We start from the raw sequence: 14105 nt of genomic DNA, 5'->3' as shown, positions 1-14105 counted from the left end.
CTAAAGGAGGGTGGCCACTGTGGTTTCTTGCCCTAATGTAGGCTGTAGTCATACAAATGAGATGTTTCTCTCAATGGTGCTGCCACCAAGGCCCTTCGAGTGGTTGCTTGTGCAAATCCATCCTATAGGGACCACTAAGTGGCCCTTTGACATTTTCTCCACTGAGCAGTGGGCACAGGGCTGGGAGAAAGGAGAGGACATCCAAATGAAACCAGTCACCTCAGTTTTTCTCTGGAGTCAGTTGAGAGAAATAACTGCCCTGGACGGACTTCTCCAACAGATTAAGTGAATCGGGCCTTGAGAGTACCTGTTTGTCTGAATAGGTATAGAGGTAATCTCGTGTGACTTGACTAAATGCAGTGTTTGCATCTGAACAGATGAATACCATTTTGGGTGTCAGATGGCACTTGGAGCATAAAATGAAACAGATAACAACAAAATAAATTAAGTGACAACACTGTCACTGGAGAGGGGAAGATGTGCGCTGATTTGGAGCAGAAAGCCACAGCAGAGCTGTGTACTGACGAACTAGGCGCTGCACGCTTTTCTCTTGCATCCATGGTCCCCAGAGTAGTCCGCTTGAATAAACCCTGTTGACACTGGTATTAGCTCCAAGCCCTGTTGTGATCTGTGCACGTGGTCAGGAGGAGGCAAATAAATGGTCAGGCATTGCTTTGCACCATTCCTAGGTAGTAAGTGCATCACAGAACAGGACTCCTGGCTTTTGGGAAGCTCCTTCTTTTGTCTTGAGCTCTGTTTAAAATCACATCCTAATACCTGCAGCGTTTTTTGAATTAGTTTCGTTTCCTTTAATACTATGAGACACATGCTATGAAGATGTAGTGTTAACTCACAGTGTGTTGCACTCTTACACCCTCAATACAGCTAAAGACTCATATGATGTAAGCCTCATTTGGAAATTGTCTGACTTGTCCTAGTCTGAAATACAAGAGTTTGAGTAGCTCTTTTAGGAGAATGGTACTGGCACGCAGAGCACCAAACAAACTCTGAGATCCTGTGGCTGGATTTGAGCCTCCACGTTCACTTTGCCCACCCTCCTACCCAGAGCAGGCGTTCGGGTAAGACTGAAGATGGTGCATGCTTCGCGAGGATGAACAGGATGGTACAGCCTGGAGCTGTAATCGCGGGCTGTGATTAATGCTGCAGCTCCTGGCGGAGGAAGGCACAGATGATCACATTCCTTTCACTTGCTGCCTTTTAAAATTCTTGACACTCAGCCCCCAGAGATATGACCACCTCGGTATTTCATGGCACCCTGATTCTCAGCTGGTGGAAATCAGCATAGCTGCACTGAAGTCAGTCGTCTCTCAGGCAGTTCACACTACTGGGGGTCTGGCCGTTGACTTCCTTTGTCTGGGTCAGAAGAAAAACAACTGTATTTATCTTTTTAGCTGATCCATAGTCAAGCTTACTGATGAGAAGAGCTCAGGACACACATTAAGTGCTCAGTTTTCCGGCTGAGGCCAGATTTTTAGAAGCTTTCAGTTCTGCCTTGTCTGTTGAAAATCAGGCCCTCAGTCTGGATACTAAGGTCTTTGGCTGGAAACTCTACCTACTACACAACTGCTAATATCTCTCTGTCGCTTCATGCTGAGCAGATTACACCCTATTTATTGATGGTTTCCAGGTATGAGAATAATTTCTCTGGGTTTCAGTTGCACTTGCAGAATTACAGCCTGCAGTTTGCATGAGCCTTGCACTTTTTTCTTCCTTGAGCTACTCGCGTGGAAAAAGCTACTGTGCAGAAATGCAAAGCAGCCATGAATCTAATCTGTCAAGACTACTCCCATCCTGGTCTATTTTTAAAGCCGGCTTGGTGCCTGTAGTCCTTTCTCCCTTTAGTCATTTGGGTAGTTGATTAGCAGGTTGGCTGTGTTCTTCCATGTAAAGATGACCTCTCTTGTTTACTTCCAGTAGCTGGAAGTTTCTGGGTCTGGAGATCCCAGACTTGCTTTCTGCAGGATGACTGGAACACCTCTTTTTGTAAAAGCCTGCCAGGTCTTCCCTGGGAACAGCATCCACCCACCAGAAAGAGAAGCACAGCTGGGGTTCCCTCAGATCTTATTAGTAACTAATCACGTGGCTGTCATCACTGTAACATTGAACTCTGTGTAAGTAGCTAGAGAAAAATCTGTAGATTCCCTAAAACAGTTCTCTCAGTCAGACTCTTGTTTAGTTGCATGGTATTGCATTCATGACTGAAGAGATATGAGGAGCCTTTCTGAGTATCCAGGGCTTCACGAAGGATCTTCAGCCCTCACTATTGCATATAGTTTTACCTGTCAGCTTGCAACGCCACTTGAATCTCTCCTCTCTTTTTCCCTCAGTTAACCATGCGGGTCAACCCGCAATGGAAGGGGAGATAGTTCTCTGCACCAAAATACATCTCTTAACAGTGTTCAAAACAGCTATTCCTCTGCCTCCTGATACCAGCATTATTGTGTTCACTGTAAATTTGACGGCCACTCAAGATCTGCTCAAAGAGCTATAGAAAAGACTTTTCTTGAGTTGCAGTGAATATGGATCAGTGTCTTTCCAGGAAAACATGCTCCGTGCCACCTTCTAGGGCACGCAGAGTCTGCAAATAGTCTGTGTCGTGGATGCACTGATCACATGAGATGGTTAATTCTAATGTTTTCTGCAGCTTATTGGTGTTGTGACCTCTCTTGCTGAGGCAATGATTTCCTCACATTCCTCATGCAACCTGTCAGCATGACCTCAAGCTGATCTATTCATGTGGAGGCAGCAATTAAGACATAAACAAGAGGACTTTCTCAGCAAGGTGATAGGTAGCTTACTGGCCAGGTGGTGTTCACCTTGTACCCACACCTCCGTCACGAGACAAGTTTTAACTCTCGTTGTTTACTCACTTGCAAAAATGCAGGGAATTCCATCCTGTGTGTGGAAAGATCAGCAAATACGCTGGGCGAATTCCTGTTGCCACCGCAGTTAAGGGTAAAACTGTAGCCTTTAACGGAAGTGCACCTTTTCACCCATTAAACAAGATGAGAGAGAAAAAAACCAAAAGACGGAGTTTTGCTATCCACGGAATCTGCACTGGAGGAGTAAAAACTGGTTATCTCCTCTTGCTGTGAGTCCCTCTGAGCATGAAGATAACTGTGCTACGGGAGAGGAAGGTCTAAGTGGATTACGTCATAGACGTTTCAGTTCAAAGCCCAGGCAGGGGCGATGCTCATGTTTGAAGCAACAGCCCAGTACCTAAAGGCTCATCTAGGGAGAGCCAAATCCTAGGCTTTCCTCAGCTGAGGTGGGTTTGAACCCAAATTACACACTCTTCAGCAGGTCCTGGACAGCCAGCCTTCACATAGTTTTGTGTGTGCACTTGAGTGGATGGGAGGACTGGTCTTCTATGCAGAAAGCAAGATCGAGGGCTAAAGCCCAAGGAGAAGGGGGTGTCCCCAGCAGTACTGGATGGCAGGAGATTAGAAGCACCTACGGTTCATCCAAGATGGGCTCAAAAACCGTGACAGGTGGTCTGAAGCTTTTCCTGTGAGAGTCTGAGCGTTTAGTTCAGTGAAAATCTTTCAGTAAGGTCAAAGGCACTTGGATGTAGGTCTGACCTTCTTTTCATTCATCATTTCTCAGATGAACAGCAAGACACATTGCAAAATCTTTAATCCTTCTCAGACCCCTTGCTGGAGGGCAGAAGGTGAAAGTAGCAACATGCAGAGAGCATCGATGTGTTCAATCTCTTTGTTGAGCTAATGTGGTACATTACACTTCTGTCAGTAAAGTGAAGTAGGTCTAAGGCAGTGAGCGAACAGTCATTTCTCTTTGTCATTGCATGCTGCTAAGTGCCTAGGATGTTCCCCGAAAGACAGGCTTTACATGAAGGTGAGTGAGCAGGAGACAGGCTGCCACTGAATGTCAGTGCACATCTCCCTTACATTAATTATTTGTTTTTTCACTGCATTTGCAGACAGGTAAATCATGGGAGACATGGAGCTTCAGGAAAAAAGAACAGAATTTGCACTTAGAATGAAATATCTGAATTTCTTCTAACCGGTGCTTCATTAGCACGTGCTGTGGAGGATTAGGGCAACAGACCAATCCCCCCAAGCAGTATGGCTGGTCATGTGGTGGGAAACCAGTCCTGAAGTGCCAACAGGGAGCACAGAAATGCCAGTTAAACAGATTGGAATAGCAACCACCTTCTTTGTAACTGCATGGCAATAGCTTCGTTCATCCAGGTGCCTCAGGATTTCTCCTGTTCTCTGTTGGGTTCCCTTTGCCCTTGTATCTGGGACCTCTTCAGAACCAGTAAGGAAGCCATGGAGGAAGTCACTATAGTGGAGACCACCTATTGAAGCACCCCTTGGCCTCTGGAGGCCACTGTTTGCAGTCACAGATCAGTGAGGAGCTAGCATGCAGTTTCACACCACACGTCTCTGCCTCCAGATCTAGTTTAAAAGGGCTTTTAGCCCATTCGGCCCACCCCACAGGTCCCTTCAGCTGTGACAGCTCAGTCCGGATGATGCTTGGCTTGTGATGCTCAGAGGGCTGCAAAATGAACCAGGTTTACAAGCAACAGGCTTCCCAGAAGGATGCCTTTGTGCTCTTGTTTTATGTGTGAGTGATTTGGGAGGGGGGCGTGGTACTTTTTGTTTAGCCTGGATCATTTCACATGTCACAAGCACTTGCACACCCTCACATAGGAGACAGGGGTGGGAATGAGTGGTTGGTGGGTAAGCACAGGGACTTCAGAAACCAGCTCTGTCACCAAAGAAGCATGAAACCGCCATTGTGCTGGAGAAGGATATTTGTCACCCAGCCTGGGGAGGCAGAGAAGGACCTAGGTCTCATAGGGGCCAGAATGAACCACCCAGCACCATCCTGCCAGCATGCCCTAGTCCTGTTGCATTCCCTGGCTCCCAGGTGTGGTGGGATGCTGAGATACTTCCAAATCCAGTGTTTTCACACTTTGTGTCTGGAATTGCCAACATTACTAGCAAACGTTTTGTATAGCTGCTGGCACTTCACAGTGAACATCTGCTTGCCTTCTTCTCTGCCTTCCTGCCACATTGCAGTGCACCAGTCCACTTGCAAACCAGTATCACCCCTGACTGCCTGATTATATCCCAAAGTAGATGCACATGGCAAAGCTAGGCCTTGCATGGTCAGCGCTAGGTTGTCTATAACAAACCTCCCACTGCTCTGCTGGCTGTGGGACTGAGGATCAAGGACAGTAGGGTCCAGATGGCTGGTTTGTTTCATCAGGGCCCCCATGAATTAGCAGGCAGCTGGTCTCCCTGGTGCTCAGACAATCCCAATCCTTCTTACTGATCCCTGTGGGAAGAAGAGCAGGGAGGACAGTTAGCTACATTCCCTGCCCTCCTCATTTGGGATTTCCCTGCTGAGCAAGCTGCGGGGAAAGCAGGCTGCCGGTTATATATGGCAGCCCTTGCAACAGCATCGCAAGGGGACTGACAGAGCACTGAACAAGAGCTTGGGCTGAAGGCTAGACCAAGGGGTATAAAAAAGCAACCAGCTCTGGGTACCAAAGTCCTATCTAAAGCAAAACTGCGTATCTAAATACCGTTTGAAACCTGGCACATCACCTAGTCAGCGTCCCCAGGAGTCATGCTAAGCAGGACCCCTGTGCACAGTGTAATCTGAATGCTGGGGGCCAGGGGAGCTGTGCTTTGTTCCAGCAGCAGGAGGATGAAAGGCCAAAGCAGCGGTTCTGAGACCTGAACCTCTGGCTCTAGCCCAGCCTCTGCAAAAGAGATTCCCTACACGTGGTTTTTGCAATGCAGAGACCCAGTGGGGCAAAAGAGGCCACTTGGCTGATTAATGTGGAAAGCGATAATGACTGGAATACTTAGGAGCTCACCTACTGGGTGAGATTCCTGTTTCATGGAGAGGGAAACTGAGGCAAGGAGCTACAATATGATTTGTCCCTAGCAGATATCCCTCAACCAAGGAACTTGTACAGCCAATCAGCTACCCTACCCTGTGTTCAACACTGCCCCCGCAATCATCATATAACGGATGTGAGATGGACCTCTCAACAACAACCCACCTGGCACCTCCTCTGAGCCAAGAGGGGATTTCACTATTCCCAGTGGATATGACTCCTCAGCACCCCTAGGCAGTCTGTCTCAGGGTTCACTGCTGGGAGCATTAGGAGGTTATTTTCAACCCATGTGATTTAAGGGGAAGTGGAATAATTCAATATGCTACAGAGAAAATTCATACTGACAATTAGGAACTGCCTAACAGCCTTTCAGATATTAGACGAGGGATGATTTTCCACCGGTCGTCTATCTTCTTGAGAAAACGAACTTAATTCCTTAAATGCGATCAGTGACCAAAAGTTGTCTAACTTGCCTGGTGTGGTTTTCTGAAGAACAGTGATGCATTTGCTGCTTTTAGGACACCTTCTCCAGGGAGAGGAAAGATGGGTAGTGCAAAGAGATCATGTAGTTAGTTTCATCAGCTGGATGGTTTCCATGATGTGATGAAGGCACCACAGGGCAGGTCTTCAAGGCACTAAGATGGCAAACTCCTACCACTTTCAGTGGGGTAGCTATCTGCCCTCAAACATGTGCCTAGTAAGAACGTAGATATGTTGCAGGTGGCATGACAAGGAAAAGGGGAATGACGTGAAATGCTGCTGAGTCTTTGCAATCTATTTGCATGCCACATGTGGGAATAAATCCTTCCTTGCTTGGTCCCAGGTTCAGGGAAGCATGAGGGTTGGTAGGGTTGTGTGCTGCCTGTTTGGTGGCGTCTTTCGATGATGAAGGCATTGCTCATATGCCAGCTTGTAGAACGGGTGAAAGCTATCGAGCTGAAAGATGCTCTGCAAGGGTAGTTAACAGGCAGGGGCTTCTTTGCCCTGGGGTCTTCAGCTACCAGGACAAACTGCAAGCACAAGTATGGAGAACCAGTGCCTTGCCTTTCTGGAAGGAAATTGGAATGGGCAGCACTGGTGCACAACAGGCAGAGAAGGGGAGGAAACCCAGGTCCGAAGGGTGTCTTACAGTTTTGGCTTGCCTAACTTCATGGCTTGGTTTCTCAAAATAAGTGCCTCGACTCTGGCTAGGAGGGGGAAGGATTCTCAGATGGCTTTCATCTGACAGATGTATCTACATCACCAACATGGTGTGGTGTTAGGTACCCAGGGCTCACACCCAGACAGCTGCCTTTTCTGCCCCACACAGCCTTGTTTGGAGGTAGCACGGAGCTGGACCCTGGCTGATTGCTCCTCCCTCAAATTTAAGCTCTGCTAGCTCAAATGGGAACATCTGTGTTTCCCGCAGTAGCTGGGAAGCGCTAGAAAAGTCAGCCAGCGATGTCAGCACGAAAGACATAGCTAAGTCCTAGTTTACTGACTGGGGTGAGAGCAGTTGCTGCCTGCGGTGCAGGGGGTTTAATTTCCATGCCCTGAGAAAAGTGTGTTGGGATGCTGACACAGGAGATAAACACTGACGTTTTTGTAAGCCTGAGTCTTTCCTCTGTTGTGTGCCTCCTTGGGATGTCTCACCTAGAGGTGGCTGAGGGAGGTGAAAAGACATTACCGTTCTCCCCAGCCCCCCTAAGAAATGTTGTCTTTTGAGGGGGGGAACCAAACAAAAAAAAAAACAACTGTCTGAAAAGTGAAGCGAAGTATTTAATTTTGTGTATGACTGGTCTGGACTGATTTGTCATCAGGAAGGGAAATGTCTTGTGTCCTGCAAGATTATCTTTCGTTAGCCTTCACATCCCCAGCGTCTCATGGGAGATGTAGTTCTAAGAAAGTAGGCCTTTTTACCTGTTTTTTTTAAGTCACGAGATTCTTTACTATAATACAAAATGTTCTGCATCGTGAATTTAACAATGACTGATGGCTATGTGGTCACACATATAAGAATGACTTGGAGATTAAGAGCTGCAGAAATTCAGTTCTTTGAAAGTATTTTTTTCCTCCTACGAACAAATCCCATTTAATGTTGGCAGCATCATAAAGTGATACCGCGCACCAGCAAGCACAATCCCTTGAGCAGCATGGGACTTTCCCATATGAAATATAGCTGTAAATCTCACAAAGATAGATTAACACAACGAGCAGGATCAGAGTGTAGAAATACTCAGTCTAACTCAGCTACTAGTTGTGCTTTGGCTCTGTCAGCCCCAAGGATAGTTTCACAGGACTGCAGCATGTAACACGGATATAACCTATATCTGAGCATCACTCATTCTGAATTGCTTGGAAATTTGCAGTACAACACATAGGCACTTGTCTGCACCACTGATGCCAATGGGACCTTCCTTCAGCTTTAAGAAATGCCTTATCAGGCCTATAATCATATACAAGAGTCTTTCTTATACCATTTCAATGTACCTTTCTAGGTATACTTTTCTAGATACACATACTTTAATTTTTTTTTTTTTATTATTATTATCAAATACTATTTTTATAAGGAAGACAGATACTTTGAGAAGAAGAAAGTATTTTCCATTTCAAAATGTGGAGAGGTTGATCTTTTCCTTCCCCTCCTGAAAGCAGTTTTGATAGAAAGATTATCAATCCGTGCAGTCTTGTGAACTATGAGGACAGGTCAGCCCTTCTTCATGTGCATTAGGTTGTACCATGGGATCTGGCGATACAGATAATAAGTCAGCATCAGTCTCTTTGCTACATTAATCTTTGGATAATTTTATAAGGCTCAGTTTACAAAATATTACTTGTGAAAACAACTTCCAGCACCTGTCTCATTCATCACTGTGCAGGTATTAATCTGGATGTATTAGAGGATTATCTCTCACTGTCTGGAATTAATATTACGAAAGCATTGGGGGTTGCATCTGTTACTTAAGTGCTCCTAGCTTCCCTCCACATCTAGGGATTGAATCTATCCCTTTAGGGTTGGGACTGTCCTTGAGGTAGGGTCTGTGAGTCACGGTATTGGTCCATTAATTGCCAACTTGTTTTTTGTTTTAGGTCCATTCCTGGTGATTGCTGATGTGTTTATATAGGAACCATGGTCATTCTACGACAGGTAAGATAAGCGTTCCTCTCTTTTAGTGTTTCGAATTTTACCATGTCACCTCAATGACTAATAAAAGTCTTTTTTGGGGGAAGGGTCAAGTCAGGCTATTTTTATCCTATTCTATTTCTCTAAAAGGACTATTACAAGATACAGAGATACTCATTAGCCTTAATCCTTGATTGGCTTAGAGGAAATCATTGCTCTGTTTGTGCAGCCCAGATTAACCTCGTGCAATGTTCTGCTTCTATTTTCTCATCTGGGATGGCCCAGGAGCTGCATGTGAGTCCTGGATATACAGAAGAATAAAACAGCGTTTCCCTGCCTGAAGGATGGCGTAATCTAGAACTGATTTGTTGATTTCCAGTAACAATGCTGCTATGGCTGTGTAAAATTGAGCCATTTTGCCTATTTAAAAAGAACAGAGAAGTTAAGTCGTATGGAAAGTCTGGGGTATTGATTTAGGGCTTGATCTTGCAGTGTTTTGCCAGCTTCTAGGCGTAACATTGCTCTTTCTCTCTCTGCCTCTGAGTCACCTCGTTGCTACCTCTAACTTGGGGAGGGCTGATAGCGCTTCCATGCGTCCTGCGTTGGAGGTGCGGGCTGGGACTCAAATGTGTCTGGACGGTCAGGCATGGAGGTGGTGAAGTGAATCCACGCAACAGTTTTGATTCAGCTCAGCGTCTGACTTGGCAAATCTTCTGCTTTTGGCTGCAACCAGGCAGAATGTGTTGAATCGCTGAAGCCACATGGAGGTACTTTGTCCCGGTTTAAAGAAGAGCTGAGCATAGCTTTGGGCAGGGTAGGAATGCCGACAAGCTCATGGAGCAACTGAAATGCTTTTGACAGCACCACATGGACCTATCAGGAATCTGCGGCCCACCAAAAACAGACTGTTCTTCGCTAGGCTAGATAAGGAAATCCTTCCAAGACTGAGAGGCATTGGCCCCATGTCATAGACTCTGACCAATGAAGTTTGTGATGCAAGGGAAAATGGATGTGGAAATCAAATGCTGATTGAAAGTTCAGAATAGCAGCTGGGGCTCTAAGAAATACTCTCTAATAATTCTGGCTACAATAGTTTAGGATGTTGTCACTCTAGGCTGCCTGTAATGTCTCTCCACTGCAGGTTACCCCCTTGGCGGTTCAGTCACTAGTTCACAGTCTGCTGTATTAGTCTAAATGTGCCCTCCTCAGAGCTTTAAGCAAATAGATCATCTTCCTAGTTGTCCTAGAACCAGGTGTCTTGTCCACACATGGAGGCAGGATGTTTCTGAAGTCATTTCCTTCCCATCTGTCTTAGGACAGGATGAATCTCCTTCATGGAGATGTCTCTTTGCTTTGTCTACAGAAAAGGGCAGCCCGACTAAATTAGGTGCTTGGCATTTAGGCAGACCCGACCATGAACTGAGAGCTGAGGTACAGGCACATAAATACTTTCCCCTGCCACCTCTGCTATCGTAGCAGTAGCTTACAGCAGAGGGGACAAGTAAACAGCCAAAGGCAGTAATAGCTCCAGTAGGTCACCAAGGCGCTTTATTCCATCCAATCCTTCTGCATTGGCAATAATTAGCTCGTCCCAAGGATCTAGTCTGGGATTTGTCTCCAGCGTGCACATTCAGGCTTTTACAGTGCTCTTCAGAGCTGATACTTGTTCAGTTGATTTCCATGCAGAAGTCTCAGTTTGTAAGGGCTGGGTGTCAGAAGCATATAAGGAATCCCCGAGTCAACTCCTCAGAAGTTAATCAACAACATTCGGTACATTAATTTGGATTAAATCTTCCTCTTATTAAACAGGAAAAACTCTAGTCCTCCAACAAGACTTGCAATTTTCAAAAAGCTCTTCCATTTCTTGCTATTCTTGGTATTTCTGAGACTGAAATCTCCCTGCAGTTTCAGACTCTCAGCAGCTTTTTGCTGGCAAATAACAAGCAAATAAGTTTGCGTAGAATTGAGTGCTTATTACAAATGTCTGTCTGAAGCATGGGTAAAGTGAGCAAAGAACCTCTACACTGAAATGCAGGAGGCTGCCTGGCTGTTTGCCGTTACAGGCTCTTTTTAAGGTCATTTCTTTCCCTTTTTTTGAGGCCACTTCATGCCAGTTTACCCTATCTAAGGGTCCAGTCTGAGTCACATTTGATCCACTTTGCTCTCTGCGGTCCAGAGAGTTGCTGTTTATGGTGGTGCTTAATTGCAAATAGCAGCCATATATCAGTGTTTCCCCCTTTAGCTTTTGCTGAAAGATTTTAGAAATGCATCTGTGCTGCTCCTGAGGCTGCCTAACTAGCTATAGTGATCGGTATGACTTTCCAAAGATCTTTTCCTCTGGCTTTTCTTTTTTTTTCATTCCTGAATGTGCAAAACATGTTCATCGTCCTTCCCTCCCATCCCCGTTCCCCTGAAACCTTTCTCCAACAAGATCAACCAGAAGAGCAAATCATCACCTGGGACAGCGAGGAGCTTTTGGCTCCTACAGTTTGGATTTCCTGTTGTTTAAATAAACTGAGGACTCTCTGACAAACTTGTAGCATTGCACCACTCTCCCATCAACACATTTCCTGATGGGATCTTCCTTAAAGACTTGGCTCTGGGGCAGCCAAGTGGTCCGAGCGCATGGCCCTGAGCAAGGAGGAGAAACTGCCCTGGGCTCCTGCTTGTTTTTTTTTTTTCCCTGCACCTTCCACTCAGTAAATTAGAAGAAAAGGCAATATTGTTCCTCAGCAGGGCCTGCAGGGAGCCAAACTTATCAGCTTTAGTCACTAGCAAATTACTCATGGCAAGTTCATTGCAACGCACAAAGAAAGGGAAGAAGAAAAAGGAGGGCTTCCTAAATTCCTGGCTTGGCAGCCCGACAAATTCATCTGGCTCCACAGCGCAGCAGCAGCTCTTTCCCGCACGCTCTGCCTTTCATTTTAAGCAGGGACGGACGTTTTTAGAGCTGGAATCGAGGCCAGCAGGGTGTGGTGGCCTGTACCGCAGATAAGCACACGGCCTCGCTGTGTTGTGTGTGGAGCGGTGCATCGCTGCTCCAGGGAGAGGGTTTTGCCGAGGCCACAGCTGTACCGATGGCAAACAGCAAAAGTCTGCTGCTTGCCGCGTGGCTGTTTTTGCCAATTCCATCTTCTTATTCATGTAGGCAACCCCAGTGTAACCTGCCCTTAAAAGCTAGGGCGTCCCAGTGCTGCAAATTTCCTGCTGCTGGGCCATACCAAGGGAAACCAAAAACATTTATCTGCTGAAGAATAAAACAAGCTCACAGAAATCAGGGACTTTCATACAAGACCGAACTCATTCGTCCTCTGAAATTCAGTCTCTCAGCTAGACGTGGCAGAAGATTGCACCTGTGTTGCTCTGGTCTCCTGACGATGTCCAGACCATGTGAAGACAGTTCTTGTTGTTAAGTGTTTCTCCCAGTTCTAGTGGCCTCTCAACCTGCTCCTGAACAAGGAAAGGGAGCAGAATTAGGTTTGAAAAGAAACAGCAGTGACCTAAGCTATCCAGATAAACAAAACCAAAAGCCAGGCAGAAATGAAGGCCTGGAGGGATCAGCTACTGTGGAAATGCCTGCAGCTACAAAACCATTATTTAGTTTGACATCAGCACAAAACATACATAGAGGAAGTTGTCTTCAACTAGACTTAAGCTCTTCAGGACCAAAGCCTTGGCCAGAAACCACAGCTCAGCGCTCCTGGCAGTTGGCTCCCGGAGGGCAATAGGAGACCTCGTGCTTCCCCTGGAGAAGTCCTTTCTGTAGAGTCTGCATCGCTCTCTGCTATTGCTTTGAGCATAAGACATAGGACTGAGCCTTAAACGTGCAAAGCAGAGAAATGACAATGCCATGAAGGCCTCTGCAAGGATTCCTTTGCCTATATTGATATTTAGGTGTTTGAACATGTCTGGAGTCCCATTTTGACTGAGAGTGTAGTTTATGGTAATAGTTTACCGTAAACTATTAGTAATAGTTTAGATACGGTTGAAGAACAGTATTAAGAAATACACAAAATAGCTGATGTTTTCTTTGGGAATCTCTTCTTCAACCTTCCCAGTCGGTGATCTTCTAAGGGTTTCCTCTGAAGGGGGAGGCTGCATTCCTTTGCTCATTTCTAGTGATGCACAGGTCCCCTGATGAAGAGAAGGGCCTCTCCTGACACATGGCAAATGGGATTAGAGTCCCTTCTGGGTTTGCAGCATGATATAATGAGTATAAAACAGCTAGGGGTGTGGGAAAGCAAGGGGAAAGTGGCAGAGAACCAAGGTGTGCTGCAGTCTGGTGAGCTGGTTGATCCAGACCTTGTATCAACACCCAGTACTGTTTCAGCTTTAAATCCCACAGAGCAAGTCCTGCACGGACAGGAAATGTCCTTGATATGTTCATGTCTGTTCTCTCTCAATTTATTTGTGGCTTCTCCATAGCTAGCTGTCCTTGTGCCAAAACTGGCTTTTAGCTAAAATCATCCTTTCCCCTTCTCGCCATTTCGCCGACGTGCCTATAGAGAGCAAACACGTTCTCTCCCAGCCTTCAGTTTGACCAAAATCAGACCAAATCTTTTTTCCCCATAAAACAACTTTCCAGTCCTCTGATGGCCCTGGTAGCCCTCTCTGCCCCTGCTCTGGTTTAACTTCTGTTTCCTAAAACCAGAAATGCACATACTGCTGCAGGTGAGAGGGATTTGTGTAGCTCATTAGCGAACAGGGGTAGATCTCGCGATCGCCTGCATTTACAGAAACTGAGGCTGATGCTCCAAGAGATGTTTTCCCTTCCTGGGAGAAAGAATTGTAAAGCTGTGATTTTGAAATCTTGTGATTCATTCACAAACATTGCCTAGCTGAGCTCTGCAAGCGCCATTTTTACCTGGAGCTGACACACATTATTCTCTCCTGGGGTGATACTGAATAATATGCATTCAGCTTTGCATCTCTAAGTGATTCATTGTGCTATATGTTTTGATGGAAAGAAAGAAGAGGCAGGGGAGAAAACAAATGTTATTGGTCTTCTCAGGGCTCATCTGTAATCATGGTATTATAAAAAGCAAAATATAAGTGCACTGTTTGGGTTCCCTTTCTTGTAAATACTGAATAATTTAAGACTTT

The 14105-nt window shown here is 45.9% G+C and overlaps 1 protein-coding gene across 8 annotated transcripts in view; it reads left to right on the top strand.

Moving 5' to 3' along the window:
- MYO7A (myosin VIIA) overlaps positions 1–14105 on the top strand; it is a 109433-nt gene that overhangs the window by 10625 nt on the left and 84703 nt on the right. For all 8 annotated transcript variants that reach the window (XM_068930697.1, XM_068930692.1, XM_068930694.1 and 5 more), the window contains exon 2: positions 8969–9026. In XM_068930697.1, coding sequence (XP_068786798.1) covers positions 9009–9026 — 18 coding nt within the window. In that variant the 5' untranslated portion in view covers positions 8969–9008. The remainder of the gene's footprint in view (positions 1–8968; positions 9027–14105) is intronic.

The sequence above is a fragment of the Struthio camelus genome, chromosome 1 (genome assembly GCF_040807025.1).
Source record: "Struthio camelus isolate bStrCam1 chromosome 1, bStrCam1.hap1, whole genome shotgun sequence".
NCBI lineage: Eukaryota > Metazoa > Chordata > Aves > Struthioniformes > Struthionidae > Struthio > Struthio camelus.
Note: the sequence above shows the minus strand (reverse complement) of the source record. Positions and strands in the feature narration are given on the sequence as shown.